General features: G+C 34.2%; 2 protein-coding genes across 4 annotated transcripts; both read left to right on the plus strand.

The window, feature by feature from the left end:
- Positions 1-816: 816 nt before the first annotated feature.
- On the plus strand, positions 817-3,524 carry LOC126600324 (DNA-directed RNA polymerase II subunit 4-like). Of its 2 annotated transcripts, XM_050266907.1 has the most exons (7): positions 817-940; positions 1,379-1,487; positions 1,651-1,728; positions 1,963-1,996; positions 2,073-2,141; positions 2,386-2,483; positions 3,248-3,524. In XM_050266907.1, exons 1-6 carry the CDS (start codon positions 892-894, stop codon positions 2,461-2,463), a joined length of 417 nt encoding a protein of 138 aa, XP_050122864.1. In that variant the 5' UTR covers positions 817-891; the 3' UTR covers positions 2,464-2,483; positions 3,248-3,524. The 2 variants fall into 2 exon arrangements, with proteins under 2 accessions (XP_050122864.1, XP_050122863.1); XM_050266906.1 differs by lacking the exon at positions 3,248-3,524 and having other exon boundaries at positions 2,386-2,595.
- Positions 3,525-13,896: 10,372 nt separating this feature from the next.
- LOC126600962 (transcription repressor KAN1-like) lies at positions 13,897-19,727 on the plus strand. 2 transcript variants are annotated; one of them, XM_050267652.1, is made up of 6 exons: positions 13,897-15,425; positions 15,666-15,742; positions 16,724-16,769; positions 17,417-17,579; positions 17,722-17,772; positions 19,397-19,727. In XM_050267652.1, exons 1-6 carry the CDS (start codon positions 14,465-14,467, stop codon positions 19,413-19,415), a joined length of 1,317 nt encoding a protein of 438 aa, XP_050123609.1. In that variant the 5' UTR covers positions 13,897-14,464; the 3' UTR covers positions 19,416-19,727. The 2 variants fall into 2 exon arrangements, with proteins under 2 accessions (XP_050123609.1, XP_050123610.1); XM_050267653.1 differs by lacking the exon at positions 17,722-17,772 and having other exon boundaries at positions 13,902-15,425.
- The last annotated feature ends 206 nt before the right edge of the window (positions 19,728-19,933 follow it).

Genomic DNA, 19,933 nt, shown 5'->3' on the forward strand with positions numbered 1-19,933 from the left:
GGTCGGCGAGAACCAGTTTGCCTCCCCAATCGTAGGACGGCAGGCAGGGCAGATGTCATCGTCTCCAAACTCCAAAGTAGTTGGCCAAAATATCCTTCACTTGTTTGATTGGTCCTTGGATGGATGAATATTTATGTCCGGACCAGTCAGAAACTCGTATCGTTAATTAGCGAAGCGCAATAATAATACAGCAAAGTATGACGTTTTGTTTTTAAATTTTTTTCACGCTTTCAAGATTATGAAAATCGAAAAGCAATAAGAACACGCGTTGTAGTAACTCTAGTCTATACGTTTATGTCATTACATAAGAATCTAATTAACTTTTTTTTTTTTGATAAAACGATATTTTAAATTACTCTATTACTTGGGTCAGTGGTTGATCATCGTGATGGATAAAGTACTCTTCTTCAATCTATTTTGTTATGTGTTAAAAGCTCACCACTCTCCCACTAATCTATCTTAGGGTAAGAATATCATGTGTAATGAAAGTAAAGAACTATTTAATCCGAAGGACGGGTACACAAAATTAGATGTTAAAGAAAGACATATTGTTCTAATCAACTAGACCTAACCTGCACATGCATAATTCGATTATAAACCTAAAACCAAACTTGGGTTGTGACGTTGTCATAAGCTAAAGGGTTAATGTTTTGGGTGCCCAAAATCTAATATGTGAGCTAAAGTAGGCCTTCTTCAGCCGTTAAAACCCAAAATCGAATTATTATTTTTTTAGTCGGCCCAAAACTGAGGTCGGTTCGGACAATGGAGAGCTTTATATAACAGCCGAAAGCCACAAATACAGAATTCAATTCCTCATTAGGGATTTGCTTACGTTCCAGAAAGCATATCTAATTGGGGTAAAAAAAACAAACGTCCATAGCTCTCTCAAAAATGCTAAGAGCAGAAGATGAGGACGCTTCAGAACTCAAACTTGGAGACGGTATCTGATTCATTATTATCAATTTCTTTCAAAGTTCTTAATTGGCTGCGATTGCGGTTTTCGGTCATGACCTAGGCATAAACTTTTGTGTATCAAAATCTAAAGGGCACAAAACCGATAGGCACTGTAAACGTGACATTGTACAACAATGGCGTTCATAATTTAATGATATAATAATTTAAGATGTGAGATGAAGGATATGGAATATATATTTTTATCTAGGGTTTGTGTGCATTAATTGAATTTGTGTAAAGATGAACATTATTCCGTGACATTATCTTTCTTTGAAGAAAACACACTAGAGCATCACTTTTTGGACCTTCAAGCACTAAACTTCTCTAACTTACCACCGGATTCAATTGTAAACCTAGTTTGAGTATTCAATTTTAGGGTAATATCTGGTCATGATTTGTTTTACATTGAGATTGTCGTTGTCAGATTTTTTGAAGGCGAAGTGTCTGATGAATAGTGAGGTTGCCATTCTTCTTGAGCACAGATGTGATCAGATGAAGCATATGTCCGGCGAATCAATGCACCAACTTCCCCAGTAAGATTTAATTCTAGTACTCTTTGACACCAAAATTTAGTAAAAATTATGGATTATCAGTTCATAAATAGTTAGCTGGTAGATAGAAAGGGTGCTTGATCGTCAATTTTTTTGTCTGTCCAGGCTTATAAATTTACTGATCACTTGTTATTTTCATGGCCAGAGTGCTGGAGAAATCACTGCAGTATGTTAAGCGCTTCAGTCGCTTCACGAATCAGGGCTCTGTGAAGCAAGTTCGAGAGTATCCTTCATTGATGATGTAACTTCAAATATCGTCACACTGATGAATTGGTTTATGTATGGTCTGGTGAAATCTTTAAGATTCATGTTGGTTCAATACAAGCATGTAATGCCTTTATAATGGAGAAACTTAATGTTAATATAGGTTATCTAATTGCACTTCTTAATTTAATTATAGTCTTCTTCTTTTCACTATATATCATTCATACATGTTTAATCCTTAAGTATTATTCAGAGTTCTCAGTAGATACCAGTTGGCTGAATTTGAGGTAATGGACGAATAATCAAAAGAATAAATTACGCTTTGTTTTAGATAATAGCCTTCATATTTTCTCTACTCCGCAGCTTGCTGTGATTGGAAATCTTTGTCCTGAAACTGTGGAGGAAGCCAAGGCAGTTGTGCCTTCCCTCAAGGTAGTGTTGTAAATCTCATATTTCATGTCTACATATCTCAGGTTATAACAAGGCAAATATTTATATCTCAGCATCGCACCACTTCGTGTGCCCGTTTGATAACCTTTTGGTTTTTAATTAGTTTTCAGTATTTAGCGTTATATGGCAACTTTGTTTATCTTTACTTTTCTTATTATGTTAATATGGAGTATGTATGTTTGCAAAAACTAAATTATGATGAATCTCCTGTCTGATCAAACTGCAGACGAAAGGACGTGGGCACGATGATGAAGCCATTGAGAGACTGTTGAATGACCTAATGATGATTAAAAAGTTTGAGTGAATATATGCTTCACTGTTTTGGTGAATTGATGTTCTCATCTCTTGGTGAGTTATTTCTACTTCAAGTTCAACTTGATCCAAAATGTGTAGCTAATTTCTCTCTTCAATATGTACATTGAAACTTGATAATTAACCTACCAGTCAGCAATTTTTGGTTAGGCGAGCGATTGAGACATTAGACACATTAATTAGGGTGCAAGGAAGCACCTAACCTACTCACATGGACCTGTCTAGCCCGTTGTTCTTGGCTCATGTCTTAGGCAGGCTTAGTATATGGTCCAATATTCTTATTTTTCCATTTGAATTTGGTCCGACCTCGGCCTATATGAGAAGTTTTAGCATACGGACACATGCCAGAACTTCTCTACCTATGCGTCTCTAAGCCATAACTTATCGACCTATACGCTTCAGGCTCGATCTTGTTAAGGGTTGATCTTATCGATGCTTCTTCTTATTGTTTTTTAATTGAAGCATCAATTAAGAAATTTTGGCAAACTGAGCGCATGTTAAAATTGTTTAATGGCTAAACTGACACGGAATCTCGTACTCCTATTCTCCTTAGAATTTAGTTTTCTTTAATCAGTTCCTGTCCCTTGCAATTAATTAATAATACAAGCAAGAAACGGTTTGTAATTGTATTGGAGAAGGATTCAAACATGCATATCTAATGTCTTATCCAACCATATATACTTATATTCTTCACTATATACATGAATTAAATTAAGTTGAGCATATAACCCAACTCTACCCTATTTATGACATTTTTTTTGGTTTATTTTGTTTAGGTTGTGGTTTTGTTGTATGTGCCTGGCAAAAGACTATGTCGACTTCTCTGTATTGTCTCATAGCAAGGCTTCTTTGCTAAGGTGCAACGTTATGTGCAAGTGTATCAGAAGGTGTTGCAAAGGTTTTGCCCTCATGAGCGTATCTTCTGATTGGTACGATGTGGTTATGTGGGTTGGGTTTTGTTTCGTCTTTTTTTTGCGTTTGTAATCCGGGAATTATTCATGAACAATGATGTATCTGATTCTATTGTATAGTGAAATTTCTACCTTAAAAAAAAGTCATGCCTTACCAAAGTGTACAACAAGGACTTGAATTCTCTATTCGGATCTCCCTTTTCAGATCATTTCCTAAACTCTAATTCTGATCGTTCATGCAATTTGTCAGGCCACGAATCAATGTTAATTTCTTCTTCTTTTTCACGCTACACGCAAAATGATCTTTTCGTGAACGGTTAGGATTGAGTTTTGTAAAGAATTCTGAAGGGGCAGATCCGAAGAGAATCTGGACCCCAAAAGAAGCAGCCCTCATAAAATTAACAACAACATGCAATTCAATATGGGTGTGTATGTGAATAAGTGATGGGTCTGAGTAGTAATTATGTGTGTAGGTGTAGCGGTCCCGCCCTGTATGGCCTGTGGAAGGAAAAGGGATGACCTGGTGGTTCCATCCACTCTCCCGAATGTTACTCCTCAATTCAAACCTGACCTGACAGACTGACACCTCTTAATAATATTATATATACCTGTTGTTGTATAAAGTATAATAAAGAAAATTTTAGTTTAATCTGTCCAGGAACAATTAGAACTAGTACAAGAGAAGATAATAATAACAATTTGATTCATATTTTTTGTATGGGAATTCTACTGTACCTTTTGAAAAGACAGGGTATTGGTGTCCAATATTGACTATATATGGTGAGGTTACAAAATGGTATCTGTTTGTAACACCATTAAGGTTGATTGTTACATTTTGAACATCTTGATATAGTATAAAGCAATAAAATAGTAAGAATTATCCATTATCGTTATTTATATTTATGCTACTTTCTTTGCGTTTAATGATCTTAGAACATGACATTAACATTCAATGTGAATTACAAGTAAAGATAAAATCAAGCCCTAGTTGTCAAAGTTTATAGTCTAAAGCAACAAAATAATGATAAAGTTATAATTAAAGGAAAACTAATGAAAAGGGTTTGAAAACTTTGAGTTTTAATGATAAGGACAAAATAAAGGATAAAGTGAATAGTACCAAGATTGACTTTTTAGTGTAAAAATGTGGTTTTTCGTTAAAGTGAACAGTACCTGGTGCTTTTCGTTAAAGTTCCCTATAATTAATAACACAAAATGACTTAATGAATAATGTAACAAGTTTGGATTTTACATTGTAGATGTCATATTACATTACACTGTCAAAGTAGAATGCTATGCAGGAACAGATTAAGGGTACCAGTTTGGTTATTAAGTTGTAGGCTAACTATTGTGTGATATTCATTATGTTAAAATTATGTGAGTTACAAGACTACAAGGAGTTAATTTTGGTGTCAGCTGGAGAAACTGAGGGAAGTTGCAGGACTGAAGGAGAAGAAGGAGAAGGAGAAGGCAGGCAGGCAAGAAAGAGAGAAAGACAGGTTCCCAGTATGTATGTATGCATGTATACATATAACTTGCTATAAAGCAGAGGAACGTCTACATCCCTTCTCGGTATTCCATGAGATGTGAAAGCTCAGTGACATCCAGTTTATGCTGCTATCAACTCTCTCTCTCTCTCTCTCTCTCTCTAGTTTGTTTCTCTCTCTTGTTGATTTATGACCAACCCAATGGGGCGGTGGTTGATTTCAATATTTGCCTCGGGGTCGGGGGCTGTGAATAATAAGAAGCAGAAGAAAGAAAGAGAAACAAGAAAAAAGTCAAAAGAACTCAAATCCCAAACAAATTCAAAGGGGGGAGGGGCGCAGTGGCAAAACCCTAATTTTCATAATTTCACCATAAAGAAAGACAGACATAATTCACAGGAGCCTAGATAGCTACAGGTAGCCCTTCTTTTTTATTTTGTCAATAAAGCGTTGGAATTGCTGTATAAAGTGTTGTCTCTGTGTGTGGTTTCTCTCTCCTCTCCATCAATCATAAAGCAATCGATTGCAAAATCATTTCTCATGCATCTTTTCTTTTCTTTTGTTTCCTGTGCCCACTCTAATCAATTCTACTACTGGTTCCCTTGAAACTGACGTCCTACGTACCCTTCCTTTTTTAATTAAAAATAGGTGTGTGATATTCATATATCATTTTTTACTTTTCACACATCCTTTTAATTTTCGACCATTGGATCAAATGAAGTGAAGAAGATCAATGAACATAAATTAAAAAAAATGTGTGTGAGAAGTAAAAAGAAATGTATGGATAGCACACCTTTAAAAATAATTAGATGACACGAGTACATGGTCATTATGACATATTTGCTAACAAATAATGACATGAAATTTTTTATTCACATATTATTTATTGGAAAAGGATCCTTTCCTAAGGATCATGGGGATCGTGTAATAATGTACATTCATTGTATATCGTGCAATTAGAAATAATTTAAAATTTAAAATTTAAAATTAAATTTAAATAGTATCTAACGAAAACTGACTGTACGATGTAAGATGAACGGACATGATTACATGATCCTTAAGATCCTAAAGAAAAGGATCCGGCGAGGATCCTTTTCCTTATTTATTGACACAAAACTCTATGTAACAATATATGAGAAATTCTAAGAAAACTCTCTATAGATTCTCTGTCATCTTATATTTTTTGCACAACTTCTTATAATATTAGTGGGGAATTGTGTCAAAAACATAAGGTGACGGATAATCTATGAAGAGTCACACTTTTGAAAATTTCCTTAGCATTTCTCATGTTAATATTATGTAAGTTGTTCTCCCACCTTCCCCATTTGTAACTTTAATCTCCAGTTCCCAGTAAATAAATAAACTAATTGGCCAATACTTATACTAGCTCCTGTACCCCCCACTTGACTCAAGTCGGTATACACATGCCTTTCTAGCACACTAATGCACTTATGACTGTTAATTTTTAACTCTAATTGTGGATGTCGAGTTTTTATTCTTCAGTATTTAATTAGTAGTATTTAACTCAATCATTCATCGCATGCAACAGAGGTATTGAGCTTGATTTACCGTTTTCTCCAATACCACTTCTATCTAGAAAAACATATGTATGCAAGTTAGTTGTGTATATGCGAAACTTTTTAAGTACACCAATGTCATACATACATTGCAGAATTTAATTGTTCACTGAAGAATCCAAGAGAATTCAGGATTGATATGACTCATATCAGCCACTTAACATGTATTGTTAATCTCAACTTCTAATTATATAAAATTTATAAGTGAGTGACCGAATGTTTTGATCTCTAAGTGGCCAAAGAGAACATTTCTCTACATTGTTGTATAGTAATATGAAGAGTCGTTTTGAGAGGAAACACTTTTAAAGAAAAGAAAAAAAGTAAAAAGATAGTCTATTGGGATGTTGAGTGGAGTGTTGCAATCACAACAACTCTAGCTAAGGGTGTGCTATCTACACACCCCTTGTTACTTCCTACATACCCCTCTCAATTTTCAGTTGTCGGATTGAATAAATTGAAGAAGATCAAAGGATAAAAGTTAACAAAGGGTGTGTGAGAAGTACAAATGAGTGTGTGGATAGCACAATCCTAACTTTAACAGTACTACATAATTGAACAAGTTTGTGTAAAAGTATCCAAGTAGAAATAAATATCTGATCGATCTCAGTCGACATTTATATACAAGAACAATTGTTAGGCTTTAGTTAAATTGTACTTAGGCTTTGCACTGAATATAAATAATCTTCTTATAAATTAGAGATTTAAAATATCGCGTGATAAAAAGAAACAAATTAATTAAGCCTATAAAGTATTGAAACTAATATTCGATGTGGAGTGGTTGTAGATTGCATTCTAACTATGTGTGTCTTGAGTTTTGAGTCAAACGTGAACTTGCATAAACCAAGATCAATTGAACACATAAAACAAACTCAAACAGCACAGAATTTCTGCGGTTCAATCAAATCCTATCTACTTGAATGTATGAGAGAGAAAAAGTGAGGTCGAGAGAGCTTGGGATATAAACAATTTTTTTTTTTTAAATAATGCCCTCATTTGTCAGAGAAGATTGTCTTAGATAGGATTATTTACTGTGACGAGGCATTTTAAAGAAAGAAATTGATGTTTATTTTGTCCAAATTAAAGGTAATTTTCAACTTGAACAAAATCTGGAAGTTGTCATCCATTTCTTTTTTCAATATTGTGCATAATTTTATCCATGCCAATCCTCTGCAACAAACAAGCTTATATACAAAGTTACGGACACTATATATGTATAGGTATATATATGCATGTTCAAATAGATCGACCTTGATATAGATGAGGGACTTGCAAAATCATTAGATACAATACGCTTGAGAGGACTTTATTTGATGAGTCTTTAAAATGCGTAATTTTGAAAGTCATTTGTTTAGCGTATTTGTAGTGTTTTAGTATTAGCTTCTGTATTTTTCTTAGGACTTTGAATGTCTCTCGTCGGAACATACCCCCAAATTAAAATTGAAATTACATATCCGGCTGGCCTCTTGTTTTGCCGAAAGGGTCCATGGCTAGCTATCTAATTATCATTAGATGGTGGACCTGTTGCCTAAGAAAGGGTGGCTGAGGGAGCTTCTAAGAAAGGTAAGATTGTAAGAAGCAGGGCAACATTCAATTGTAGGTCTCAGCACGTAATTTCCAACACCAGCTTTCCCCCTACTGCTGCTATTGTCATGATCAATGACCTCAAGAAGAAGTACGTACCTTGCTACCAATCGTAAGCTACAAGGACCTGAAGATAAATCAGTATTGGGTGAGAGATCTGACGGGATTTAGTGCATGTGAGTGGGTATAGTTTTCGAAGTTTATTATAGAGATCCATTGAAATTGATATCTAATATGTTTTTCATTAGTCAAGCGTTTAATTATATGAGTAGCTTAAGCTGTTCAATGCATATGGAATGTCTAATCTATAGCTAGAGATGTCTTTTTTCTGTATTAATTAAGAAATGGAAAGTGACACTCTTTATATGTGATTTCCTCAAGAGCAAAATGGAGGAGTAGAAAATAATAGAGGATAATTGAAGAATAATTACTAATTTTGAAGAACAAAATATCGTTTAATTTAATTTATAAAAATAAATTAATGTGTAGGGTTGGGTTTTGGGTGACCACCCTGACCAGTAGTGTTGACCAAATATACAAGGTTCATTGTGTGCATCTCGGTTTTTGGAAAGTGAATGTGTATTATCTCAGTAGGTAGAAATAGAAGCTAGCTAATCATTCCATTTGCAAAATATGGATGTCGTTAGTTAACTATGGAAACCAAATCTCCTTGATTTCTGTTGTGTTAAAGGATGTTTAATTAGTCAAATTTGTTACTTATTATATGAAAAAGCAAAGTCCTCATCAACAGTACCTGTTTTTCTTTACCTAAACTTGTCTGGTGTGTTGAGGGAAAATTTGATAAGTTAAACATTATTTGTGAACATTTTGGTAACAAATCCATGAATTTACCATCTTATTATAATTTATTAAAAACAGCCTTAAATTTACATATGCACTGCCAATTGTCGAACAACTAAAAAGTGCTCTGAAAGCAGATTGTGTTTTATTGCAGTTACGAAAAATAATTATGATTATGTATTCTGATGCGAGTTCGATTCTTATCGATTCTCTTTCTCCTAACAATTAACTATTTAACCCACTCACACTTCTACTAAAGAAAAGTGCTATGAAAAATTTCAGTATTAATTATGTATTCTATCCAAAGAAGTGAAGAGTACAAACTCATCATGTTAATCTACTATTAGATCCACTGCTTGCCGACATTGTTACGACATACATGTTTGTTTTTAGGAAAGGGAGATCCCTTTCCTTGTTTTTAAAGATATGTACTGTTTACCTGATAGGATGCAAAAATCGAAAGATTAAGGAATCATTTGGAAATGTTTTTAAAATAGTTAAAAGTGTTTTTTTGTGAAAACGTTTTTGAAACTAATATTAATAAAAATGCAAGTGAATCATGATGCTTCTTGCAAGACGCACTTTTAGTCATTTTGAAATCCAAAAACAATTTTCTAAAAAATACTTTCAGTCATTTTAAAAACACTTTTAAACGAGCTTTAATACTAGCTACTTAAATGTGTGGCAAAAAACTTGGTAATCAGAACCGACAGAACCTCACTTCTTCTATTCATACAGCAATGTACTATTTATGCAGGCATGAATGATTTGACTCTACCTTCTCACTACATGGGCAGACAGTAATGAGTATGTATCCCGGAACAATATGAAGTTTAATAATTATAGTAGTAGCAACTGTCAACTATATATATTTCATACTCAAAGTTCATTTCCAATTCCATACCAAAGAAATACGAGTTTATAACCAGTTAGGCAAGTTGCCTCTTGCTGTCGAGAGGTATAAAAAAATTATATTTTTGAGTTGGAATTTTTGTGGATTCTAAACGGATAGAGAGATAATCTGGCATACGACTAAGGGAATATCTACCTTACAACTAAAGATAAATCCTAATGATGAGACAACAATTTTTTTTTAATGGAAGGCTTCAACGCTATTTTTTTTTCATAGGAATATATCAAATTTCATACTTAGGGGTTATTTCAATTTCCATACTAAAGGGATTTAACCCATTAGTTGCTCTCGAGCTATTAAAATTTCATATTATTGAGTAGGAAATTTTGTTGGTTCTTAATAACCGACGGAGAGAATTTGTAATTGGAGATATATCGGTGAGACAATAAATTATCTCGAATGGAAGGCTTCAATATTGCTACTTGTCAATGGAATAATGCCAAATACTGTTGCCTAATGTTATGATTAGCAACGATCGATGAGAATACTTATTTCGAATTAGAAAAAGAAAAGAGTAATGCTAGGTAAACTACATTTACAAACTAAATGATATGTCTAAATAAGAAATAATCACATTAATCAACATTTAAATAATAATCCAATCATCAACTTTCAGTCATTGAGTTTATAAAATTTAGTCTACACATTTAGTCTCCCTAGCATTATCGAAAAGAAAAACATACTTACAAGCACAAGTACAATATAAGTATTTGGTTTAAGAATGCTGATAAATGAGTGTTTGAGCAACAAATATTATTAGGGTAGTGTTATCCATACATCTATTTTTACTTCTCACAAACTTCTTTTAATTTTTGGCCGTCCAATCGAATAAATTGAAAAATATTAATGGCTAAACAATTAACAAGAATGCTTAGAAGATAAAAAAGATTGTGTGAACACACTGTTCTATTATTATTCCACGACAAGGTGTTGCATAAATATTTGTCCAAGACTCCAAGCTTAATTGCATCGGAAACAAAGGATGAATGGTTCAAATTTTGACATTTATTTATGCGTATGGAAATAAGTGAAATTTAACTAAACTAATTTGAAGCATTAAATGCATTAAATCTTTCACCTTTTCAATGTAATACACTTGCCTCAGCTGAGCAGTTTAATTACTTGTTAATTAATTAGTTAAATTAATTTAAGACATGGGGGCATATATAGGGCCTTGTAACTCGTTAGTGTAGCAGTCGAGGACATGTTTAAATCTAAACCTGGTGAATGCATTAAAGAGACGAGCATTAGAAAAATGAATTAGTAGGGAGAAATTGATGATGATTAGTTTTTATATATGTTTAGTAAGTTGATTTGGCCTAGGTTTCTGGAATTGATTAAGATGTGTACGAGTCAATGAGGGGAGGGTGTGGTGAAGGCTCGAAGGTCATGTGGGGATGACATAATACACGCAAAATGCTGGACAAATTTGTTGGAGGATTAGAAGGGAATATTTTGGAGGATGAAAAGGAATATAAGAAAACTAACAAAGGTATGTGGAATTAGGGTTTACGATGACAACCATATGAAAGCAAACAAACAACACTTTAGAGGGTCCGCGATATAAAAACTTTAAGGTCAAAGGGTCCACCTAATTAATCAATATTTCTTGACTATTACAACACCCACCCAGTTCCATCATTCATTCATTCATTTGCCAAGATACATACCCTATCTGATCAAGATTTTTTGTCAATTCAGACTAGCGTTTCGTGATGTTATAATTTTGCTCTAATTATGAAATATGTATTTGATTTTTTTAAATATATTTAAGTTTAAAACATATCAACTTCATCATCTACTCATCTTATAACATCTAAAGAAACAAATTACGTGACAAGTACAACAAGAACCCTGCTTAGCATTATTGGAACTTCAATTCTTGTGATATCACTGCCACGTGCCACAGAGGCCTAACAAAAATCACAACACGTTTTAAAGTGATAAATGAAATGAAAGGGAATTATTGAGAAAGGGTCAGATCATGGATGGATGTACACATGATGATAGGATATATACCATATACCACAGAATTTGTGCATGTTGCGTTACTTTCTGCAGCTCTCTTTGGGCTTGTTTTATGCTGTTTTGCAGCTTTCTTTTGGTTGGATGCAATTTTTCTTCCACAAAAGGAGAAACAATTAAAGGAGCTTCTGTTTTTTGATATAACGCTAAAACGATCGATTTTGTGTAATTATCTCAATTTGGGGGCTAATCATCATTTAGCTTTCTACATATGTTGCAGTAACGAAATCACCAATTGAATGATTTGGGTACTCTGATTAAGATAAGCATGCATGTAAACATCGTATTGAGTATCTTCACTTAAAGGTTCTAGATATGGAAAAAAAGGTATGTAAACTAAATGACATGTTATTGATGATTGAATTATTATTATTAAGTGATAATTAACGTGCTTATTTGTTAGCACAACTAAATATGTAATTCTTTTGTTTAACATATACAAGAGATATTTTTTTTTCACAAAATGATATTCGAATTTAACTACTTAAATCTAAAATGAAAAGGATTTGAACTTGGATCTAAGGGTGCAGGTGTGAGGATGAAAAGATGTCTTACATTGAAATATTACCGAACTTTTCATGTGTTATAAGAAGCTGGCCATTACCAATTGGTTTAATGGTAAAACCTTAACTCGTTCGACGAGTATATTGCTCCTAATAAACTAGTCTAAACAATAATGATGTCCGAGGAACACAAAGCTGATCACAATAGGGTTTAGGGTAAGATATATATTAAGACACGGAAACATTTACTATTGCACCAGACAAAAGTAAAGGGAAATTAAGAAAAACAAAGCATATAGATGTATAGTACACGTGCACTGTGGGTCAATGTATGACTGTCAGCAATATATACAACGATGAATGGATGTAGCTGGCGAGGTCGATTAATCGACTAATAATTCATAGGGGTGGGTTCGGTACGGTTACCGTACCAAAATCCTCGTACCAATTACCGTACCAAACTTTCGGTTTGGTAAAATCTATTACCATTACCATACCAAACTTTCGGTATACCGAAGTTCGGTATTGCCAAATGTTCGGTTGGCATGGTATGGCAATGGTAATTGCCACTTTATTTTGAGACAAAATATGTTTTTGCTTTGTTCAACATTTTATATTTCGTGCCTTTGTAATAAGAAAAAGATATATAAACCAAATGCATCGACGGAAGAAAATTCTCATAACAAGTGCCCAAATGGATTTCGGATTTCCACCTTCAAATGGATTTACAGCCGCATGACATGTTGATGAATTACTTGAAAATTATAAGCTTGAAACAAAGAATGGAAACATAAAGCAGTACTATAGATATACAAGGACAATGCGTAGCCTAAATTCCTCACCTTAGTAGTACCGATTGATTATTCAACAGAAGCATAAAGCAACACTATGGCACTACCACAAGACTCACCCCTTTAACAAACCTCACCTTAGTTGCTGATATCTCATAAATGATAGAGGGAGAGCGAATAGTCACTCACTAGTTTGTGTCTACTGTTTGTAGGGTTTATTTTTAAATTATTAGAATATTATAAATATATATTATAATTTATAAATATGTGTTATATTATAATTATATACTATATAATTTATATATTATATTAATTTTTCGGTACGGTATGGTAATACCGTGGTAATGGTATCCATTACCAATACCGTACCACGAACTTTCGGTACGGTACAATACCGTACCATTACCGTTGGCACAAAAAATTTGGCACAAAATCGGTATGGCACGGTTGGTAATTCGGTTGGCATGGCAATTTGGCAAAAAAATCCACCCTCATATGGCATTGCATGTGTAGCAGAGAGAGAGAGAGAAAGGACTATAGGAAGGGAGGGTTTGTAGCGAAGAGGATGGGGGAAAAAGAATTATAGATTATCTCTCTCTCTCTCTCTCTCTCTCTCTCTCTCTCACACACACACACTGTCCCCTCTTTACTTTTAACCCGTCGTCTCCGGGGAAGATAAAAATACCAAAGAATTTTAGAAACCAATAATTAAGAAAATTTGCTAAAAACTTTGCTGCATTTTTGCGTGCTGAGTTTATATATTGACTAAAGCAGAGTGAGAGGGACAGGCTTTGTTGGAGTGTCATTTTCCTATATATACTCTCGAGGCATTAGAAACTCAGACCCACATCTTCTTTCTCCTTCCCAATATCCCTTCCCCATTTTATTTTATTTTATTTTCTACTACTAATTATTATATATTTGGCAAAATACCAAACCCCTCTTTCTCTCTCTCCTGATGAGGATGTCTGTTTCTTGAGCACGAGAAACTGTTTCTTGAGCAAGAGAAAAGTCTTCCTTTTTTTCATTCAGCCTTTCTTTCTTTACAGCACACTCTCACTTTCTTTCTTTATATCTCCCTTTTCCAATTTTCTTTTGAAAGGCTTTACTTTCTTAATTTGTCCTCCATACTCCTCCTAGGCTGCAAAACCATCAGCACTACTTCCTACTAAATTATATATCTATATATGAGTGTGTTTTTAGTTTTGGAGCAAGAAGATGGATGAAATTAGACCCACTTCTCACAATCACATCTGGATTAGCTATGAGTGTGTGGTTTAGTTTCTGAAATCTGTCAGGAGAAGAAGTGTGTTTTTTCAATTTTGTTTTCAGAACCCAAAACTGCTGGGTTTGTAGCCGTAGATTTAGATACTGCTAGAAGCTGGGAATATATATAAAAGGGTTTAAAATATGCTTCACGAAGAAGGGCTTTCATCAGAAGCAGCTGCAGGCGGCAGAAGCTGCTTATCTTTGAATCCGATTCCTGATCTTTCACTTCACATAAGCCCTCCAGACACAAACACAAATAGTGCTCCATCCTCCATTTGCACCGACCGAGCAACACCCGATCACGACTCCGCCAGCTGCTTCAACATATGGCGAAGAGACACCGACGAGGAAGATACCAACGGCGGCGCCCTAACCAACAAATCCCACAGCGACAGCTGTATTAGGGCCAGCTACACCAGTTCTTCCCCAGTAGCCGCTGATGCCGACACTGAGCTCTCCCTCGCCAATCCCTCGGCCTCAGAGGCCGAAAGCGCATGGAAGAAGAACTATTTCGGCGGCGGAGACGTTTACCATAACGAAGGGAAGAATAGTAGTATTAGTGCAAGTAGTGGCAATAAGATTCCGTTGCTGGAGAGACTCAACCCCATCAAAGGGATTCCTGTTTACGGTACTAGTAGTACTAATTGCTCGTTTCGTCCTACGTTTTCGCCTAATCCTGTGTACCAAACGGCGCCGTATCTGTCTAATTCCTTCAGACCGGCAGCACCTGCTGGGAATTGTAGTGGCATGGGCATGGGAATTGGAATGGGATTGGGAGGGTTTAACGGGATAACGATGGACAGTTTAAGCCTAGGAGTAGGAGGAGTGCAGCCACAACAGCCGCAGCATCAACGGCAACACTATTTTCCGTCCTATAATTTGAATCCTCATTACCCTCAGCAGCATCATTGTGTAGGGGGAGGTGGGAATTACAACGCCGACTTGTCGTCCAATGGTTTCATCATGAGATCTAGATTTACGCCTCCAAAGCTCATAGGGCAGAATATCAACAAGAGGAACATGAGAGCTCCCAGGATGCGATGGACTACTTCTCTTCACGCCCGTTTTGTTCATGCTGTCGAGCTCCTTGGTGGTCATGAAAGTAAGCCCCTCCTACTCTCTCTCTTACTCTCAGGGGCGGACGCACGTTAGGGCAAGGGTGGGTAGCGGCCGGAAAATCTCGCCACTGCTCACCCTACATAGTTGCGTAATATTATTAATTTCTGAATGTCTTTCTTTTTAATTAGTTTGAATTGAATTATATGTACATAATTTTCCCTGGGAACTCTTGAATATATATGTAGTTAATTATAAATTATTTTGTAATTTTGTGTATATATAGGGGCTACTCCAAAGTCCGTGTTGGAGCTCATGGATGTGAAGGATCTCACACTTGCTCATGTTAAAAGCCATTTGCAGGTACATCTAGCTTCATCTCATCACTTCTTCGATTACATTGGAGAGTTTAGAAGCCGGGACCTATGCTACTCTTAATCATCTCTACCCACCTCACCCTACGCTAAATCAGTGACTTTTTTGTTATGTTATTTTCTAAAGAAAAAAGAAAAAAAATTAGCATTCTGAAATGTTTGATGCATTGACGACATTAAGATTTCAGATTCAAACCCTATACTTTTCTCTAAATTTCTCCCTTTTAATTTTTTCTGTCGACTTTCACTGCGTTCGATTTTTTCTATGGGTTGTGTGTGTTTGTGGGAGGGGGAGAGACTGGACACTGGACACTTTGGCTATCCAAGTGGCACGATAGCCAAGGGACACGCAGCAGCATTATCACTGGTACTGTGATGAATTAGTGATCCATCAATAAATGGATGAATGAACAGTGGAAGATGATTCTCTCTAATCTGTCATATCCTACTTGAACGGTACATATAAACCACGTCAATATCTTATATTAATTTTTTATAAAAATAATAAGAAAAAAAAAACATTTTATATTAATTTTTTATAAAAATAATAAGACAAAAAACAAAATGTAATAGGAGGGAAGGGAAGGAAATGGAAATCGGGAAAAAAAATCCTCCTCCATTTCCATGAACAGTTGAGTCTGTTTCTGTTCTTGTGACTGATACACACAGGACAAGTTCTACTTTCAGAGAGAAAGAGAAAGAGAGAGGATGAGAGAGAAAGAAAGAAAGAAAGTAGCCAAGCCATCATTTCTCAATAATACAAAGCATTTACTGACCTTACCAAACATCAACCTCGTGGTTATTAAACAAACAAAAAAAAATCCCACAAAGTGAATTATGCAGCATCTCCTTTGATTTTGTTTTGTTTATTTTATTTTATTTTGCTTTTTCGACTGAGTGAGATTTTATATATTAATCAATTATTTCTCTCATTCTCTTATTAAATATCTTGTTCTTTTTGGATTTGCAGATGTATAGAACCGTTAAGAACACTGACAAACCTCTAGCTTCCTCTGGTAATTCTTATTTTGCTTCACTAGGACTTCCCTAATTAATATTGTTAATTATTCCCATGAATATATCTGCTACCACGACGTACCCTTTTGAATTGTGAAATTCTTACAACCATTCCTCTGCACTGGCTACCTCCAACCCCACATATATGTACTATCGTATTCATGCACATAATACATACAGTCGTACATCCACACATTTTTCATTTGCATCCCAACAAACAACTAGCTAGTACGTTTGACAACAATATATATATATATAGGGGTGTGTGCACACACCCCATTTTACTTCTCACACATCTTTTTAATTTTCGACCGTCGGATCGGATGAATTGAAGAAGATCAACAGACATAAATTATCAAGGAGTGTGTGAGAAGTAAAATGGGATGTGTGGATAGCACACCCCTATATATATATGCACATGTATAGAATTCAGATTAAGCATGAACGAAACAAAAATTTACCTTTTTTAATTTACTCTTTTTTAGACTGTTGGCATGTTATAACTTATAATGTACATGACCAAAACAAAGATTACACTTAGATTTTATTATCTATACAATGTAGAAAGAGACAACATTAACAAGTTACGTTTGTTTTAGTGTCATGAACATCGATATGAACATTTGGTTGGCTTGATATGCAACAGATGGATCTGGGGATGACGATCTTTTGTCTACAACAAGCCATCATCATAATTCAAATTCCAATGGTTTACTTAACCAAAGAGGAGCCTCAAATGCAACTTTAAACTTAGAGCACGATCATATGGAACACCACCCTTCTAACAATCTATGGGGCAACTCCTCCAGGTAATTAATATTTAACTTTCTCTTTGTGGACTGACTAACTAATGAACCTTCATTAGTATATAAATTTGTTTTATTATTGGTTAAGGGTGGTACTTTCGAGTGATTGCTTTGCCTTTCTTTTCCTATGCATGGTTATGGTTAGCTTTTGCTTGGGAAATCAGAATCCACGCCCTTCCTTTTCTGAAACTAAAAAGTACTTCTTTTTCCAGCTTTTGCTTTCCATTTGTTTCCTTTTTATGTTTTCTTTCTAATAATCTATGCGGTGGCCTCGTTCTTGCATCACCAATCTAACTTGCATTGCAAATGGTAACCAAAAATAAAATCTCGAACTTGAGGGCGTGAAAAATTATGGGTTATTTAGATATAGGCCCTTGAAACTACTATTTTTCAAATAAAAACCCACTTAAATTTAAACATACAAATAAAACCCAAATTTCAAATAGACTGCCATGTAGACAAATATATGACCAACTTTTACAATACATTTACAACTTATGCCACAAAATCCTAATTTGGTCAATAAATGTTATTACTCATCCTAATTATGATGAGCAATTAAATCCATATGGATATTTTACCTTTCTTGTATCATAAATATTAGCAACATATATAAATTAATTTACCAAATTAAAAAAAAAAAAGACATATCTTGTAAAGAAAAAATAATATTGTTTGAATCATGTAATTACCTACATACAAATTAATTTACCCACTTATAAAATATTCTACTAATTTACCTGCATTTTAAATCATGTAATTACCTACATACAAATATTATACTAATTTACCTACTTATAAAATATTATATTAATTTACCTACATTTAAATTAATCTACCTACTTATTAATATTATACTAATTTATCTATTCCCCCAACAAAAAAAAAATAGTGATATTAGATAATGTTCGAATGTTGTGGGTTTGTGCTTGTAGACAATTAAATAAACTTTTAATGTAATGCACATAATAATGTAGGTAAATTAGACCATTTTGAAAGTAAATTAGACCCTTTAAATTTTGGTTTGATGGAATAGGAAAATTAGACTATTTTGTAGGTAAAAATTGCACAGAACATATCACTTTTGTTTTGTGTATTAGGGATTGGAGTATTCGCAGAAGCTGTTTTAGGTTTATTGTTGTGTTGGTAGGTAAATTAACTTATATATTTAATGCACAAAATTATGAAATTAGTATTATTATTTTTCAATAGGCACGTTATAACAATTTGAAAGTTAATACATCGAATATACAATGAATGGCATGAATTATTTTGTAAAATATATAAATTGATTAAATGGATATAACAAGTAACTGATCCAAAAACTCTATCCAAGTATTAGTAGGGGTAGTTTAGGCATTCTGAAAATACACAATTTGAAAAGTCAAACTTAGTCAATGAGATTTATTCAAGAAAACAAAAGGTGATGGATTTTAGTAGAGGAGAATATAGTTTCAAGGGGTAATATCAAATTTTCAGAAAAATTATTTTTATATCTATATATATATATATATATATATATATATGTATGTATGTATGTATGTCTGAAAGAATAAGATCAGAGAATGCAATAAATATCTAGTAGCACATTTCAACTTTTTGTATTTTCTTTTCCATTTGTAATTTAGAAAAAAAAAATAAAAAACATAAAAATTAAGCCCGTTGTGCTTGAGGAGATAGCTTTTCTTTCTTGATGATGAAATTAGCTACTTAGTCTTCTCGGACCTTCATGCCATTAATCATGACATAAATCCTCCTTCTACATGTTCCTTACTGACTAGCTACTTAGTATATTCTTCTTCTTTTTTTCAATGTTGCAGGTATGATCTTCATTTGTGATTTGCATCGAGTTTGAGTACGTATCTTAGAAGCTGAATAGGATTTTGGAACCAGCAGAAGATGTAGAAAATTGCTGGTACTTATATTTTAGGATAATATATGCAAGCGTATGGTTGCAGTAGAGGAGGATGGCTGCAAGCCAGTTAAAGGTTTCTAAAATGTTCTTAGACCAGAAATGCTCTCTCAACATAGAATTACTACTGGAAAACAATTTGAGGTAGTGACCTGCAATTATCTAGGGTTTATTAATTACCAAGTCTTGCATGAAACGTATCTTTTTAATTATATGGATACAGAGAATCCTTCTTTTGATTGAATGGTCTATTGATTTTAGTGATCTAGCAATCATGTATGGGTCTCTACTTACAATATACGTATCGAAACACTGGAAATTAATTTGAGTTGATCATCAAATTAATTATGCACTGCAAGCTTATAGTTACACACATAAGTCCACAAGCTCCATTACACTTGGGGGTTATTTTCGAACGGATCATATCGGAAACAAGGTTTCCAAT

The sequence above is a fragment of the Malus sylvestris genome, chromosome 14 (genome assembly GCF_916048215.2).
Source record: "Malus sylvestris chromosome 14, drMalSylv7.2, whole genome shotgun sequence".
Classification (NCBI taxonomy): domain Eukaryota; kingdom Viridiplantae; phylum Streptophyta; class Magnoliopsida; order Rosales; family Rosaceae; genus Malus; species Malus sylvestris.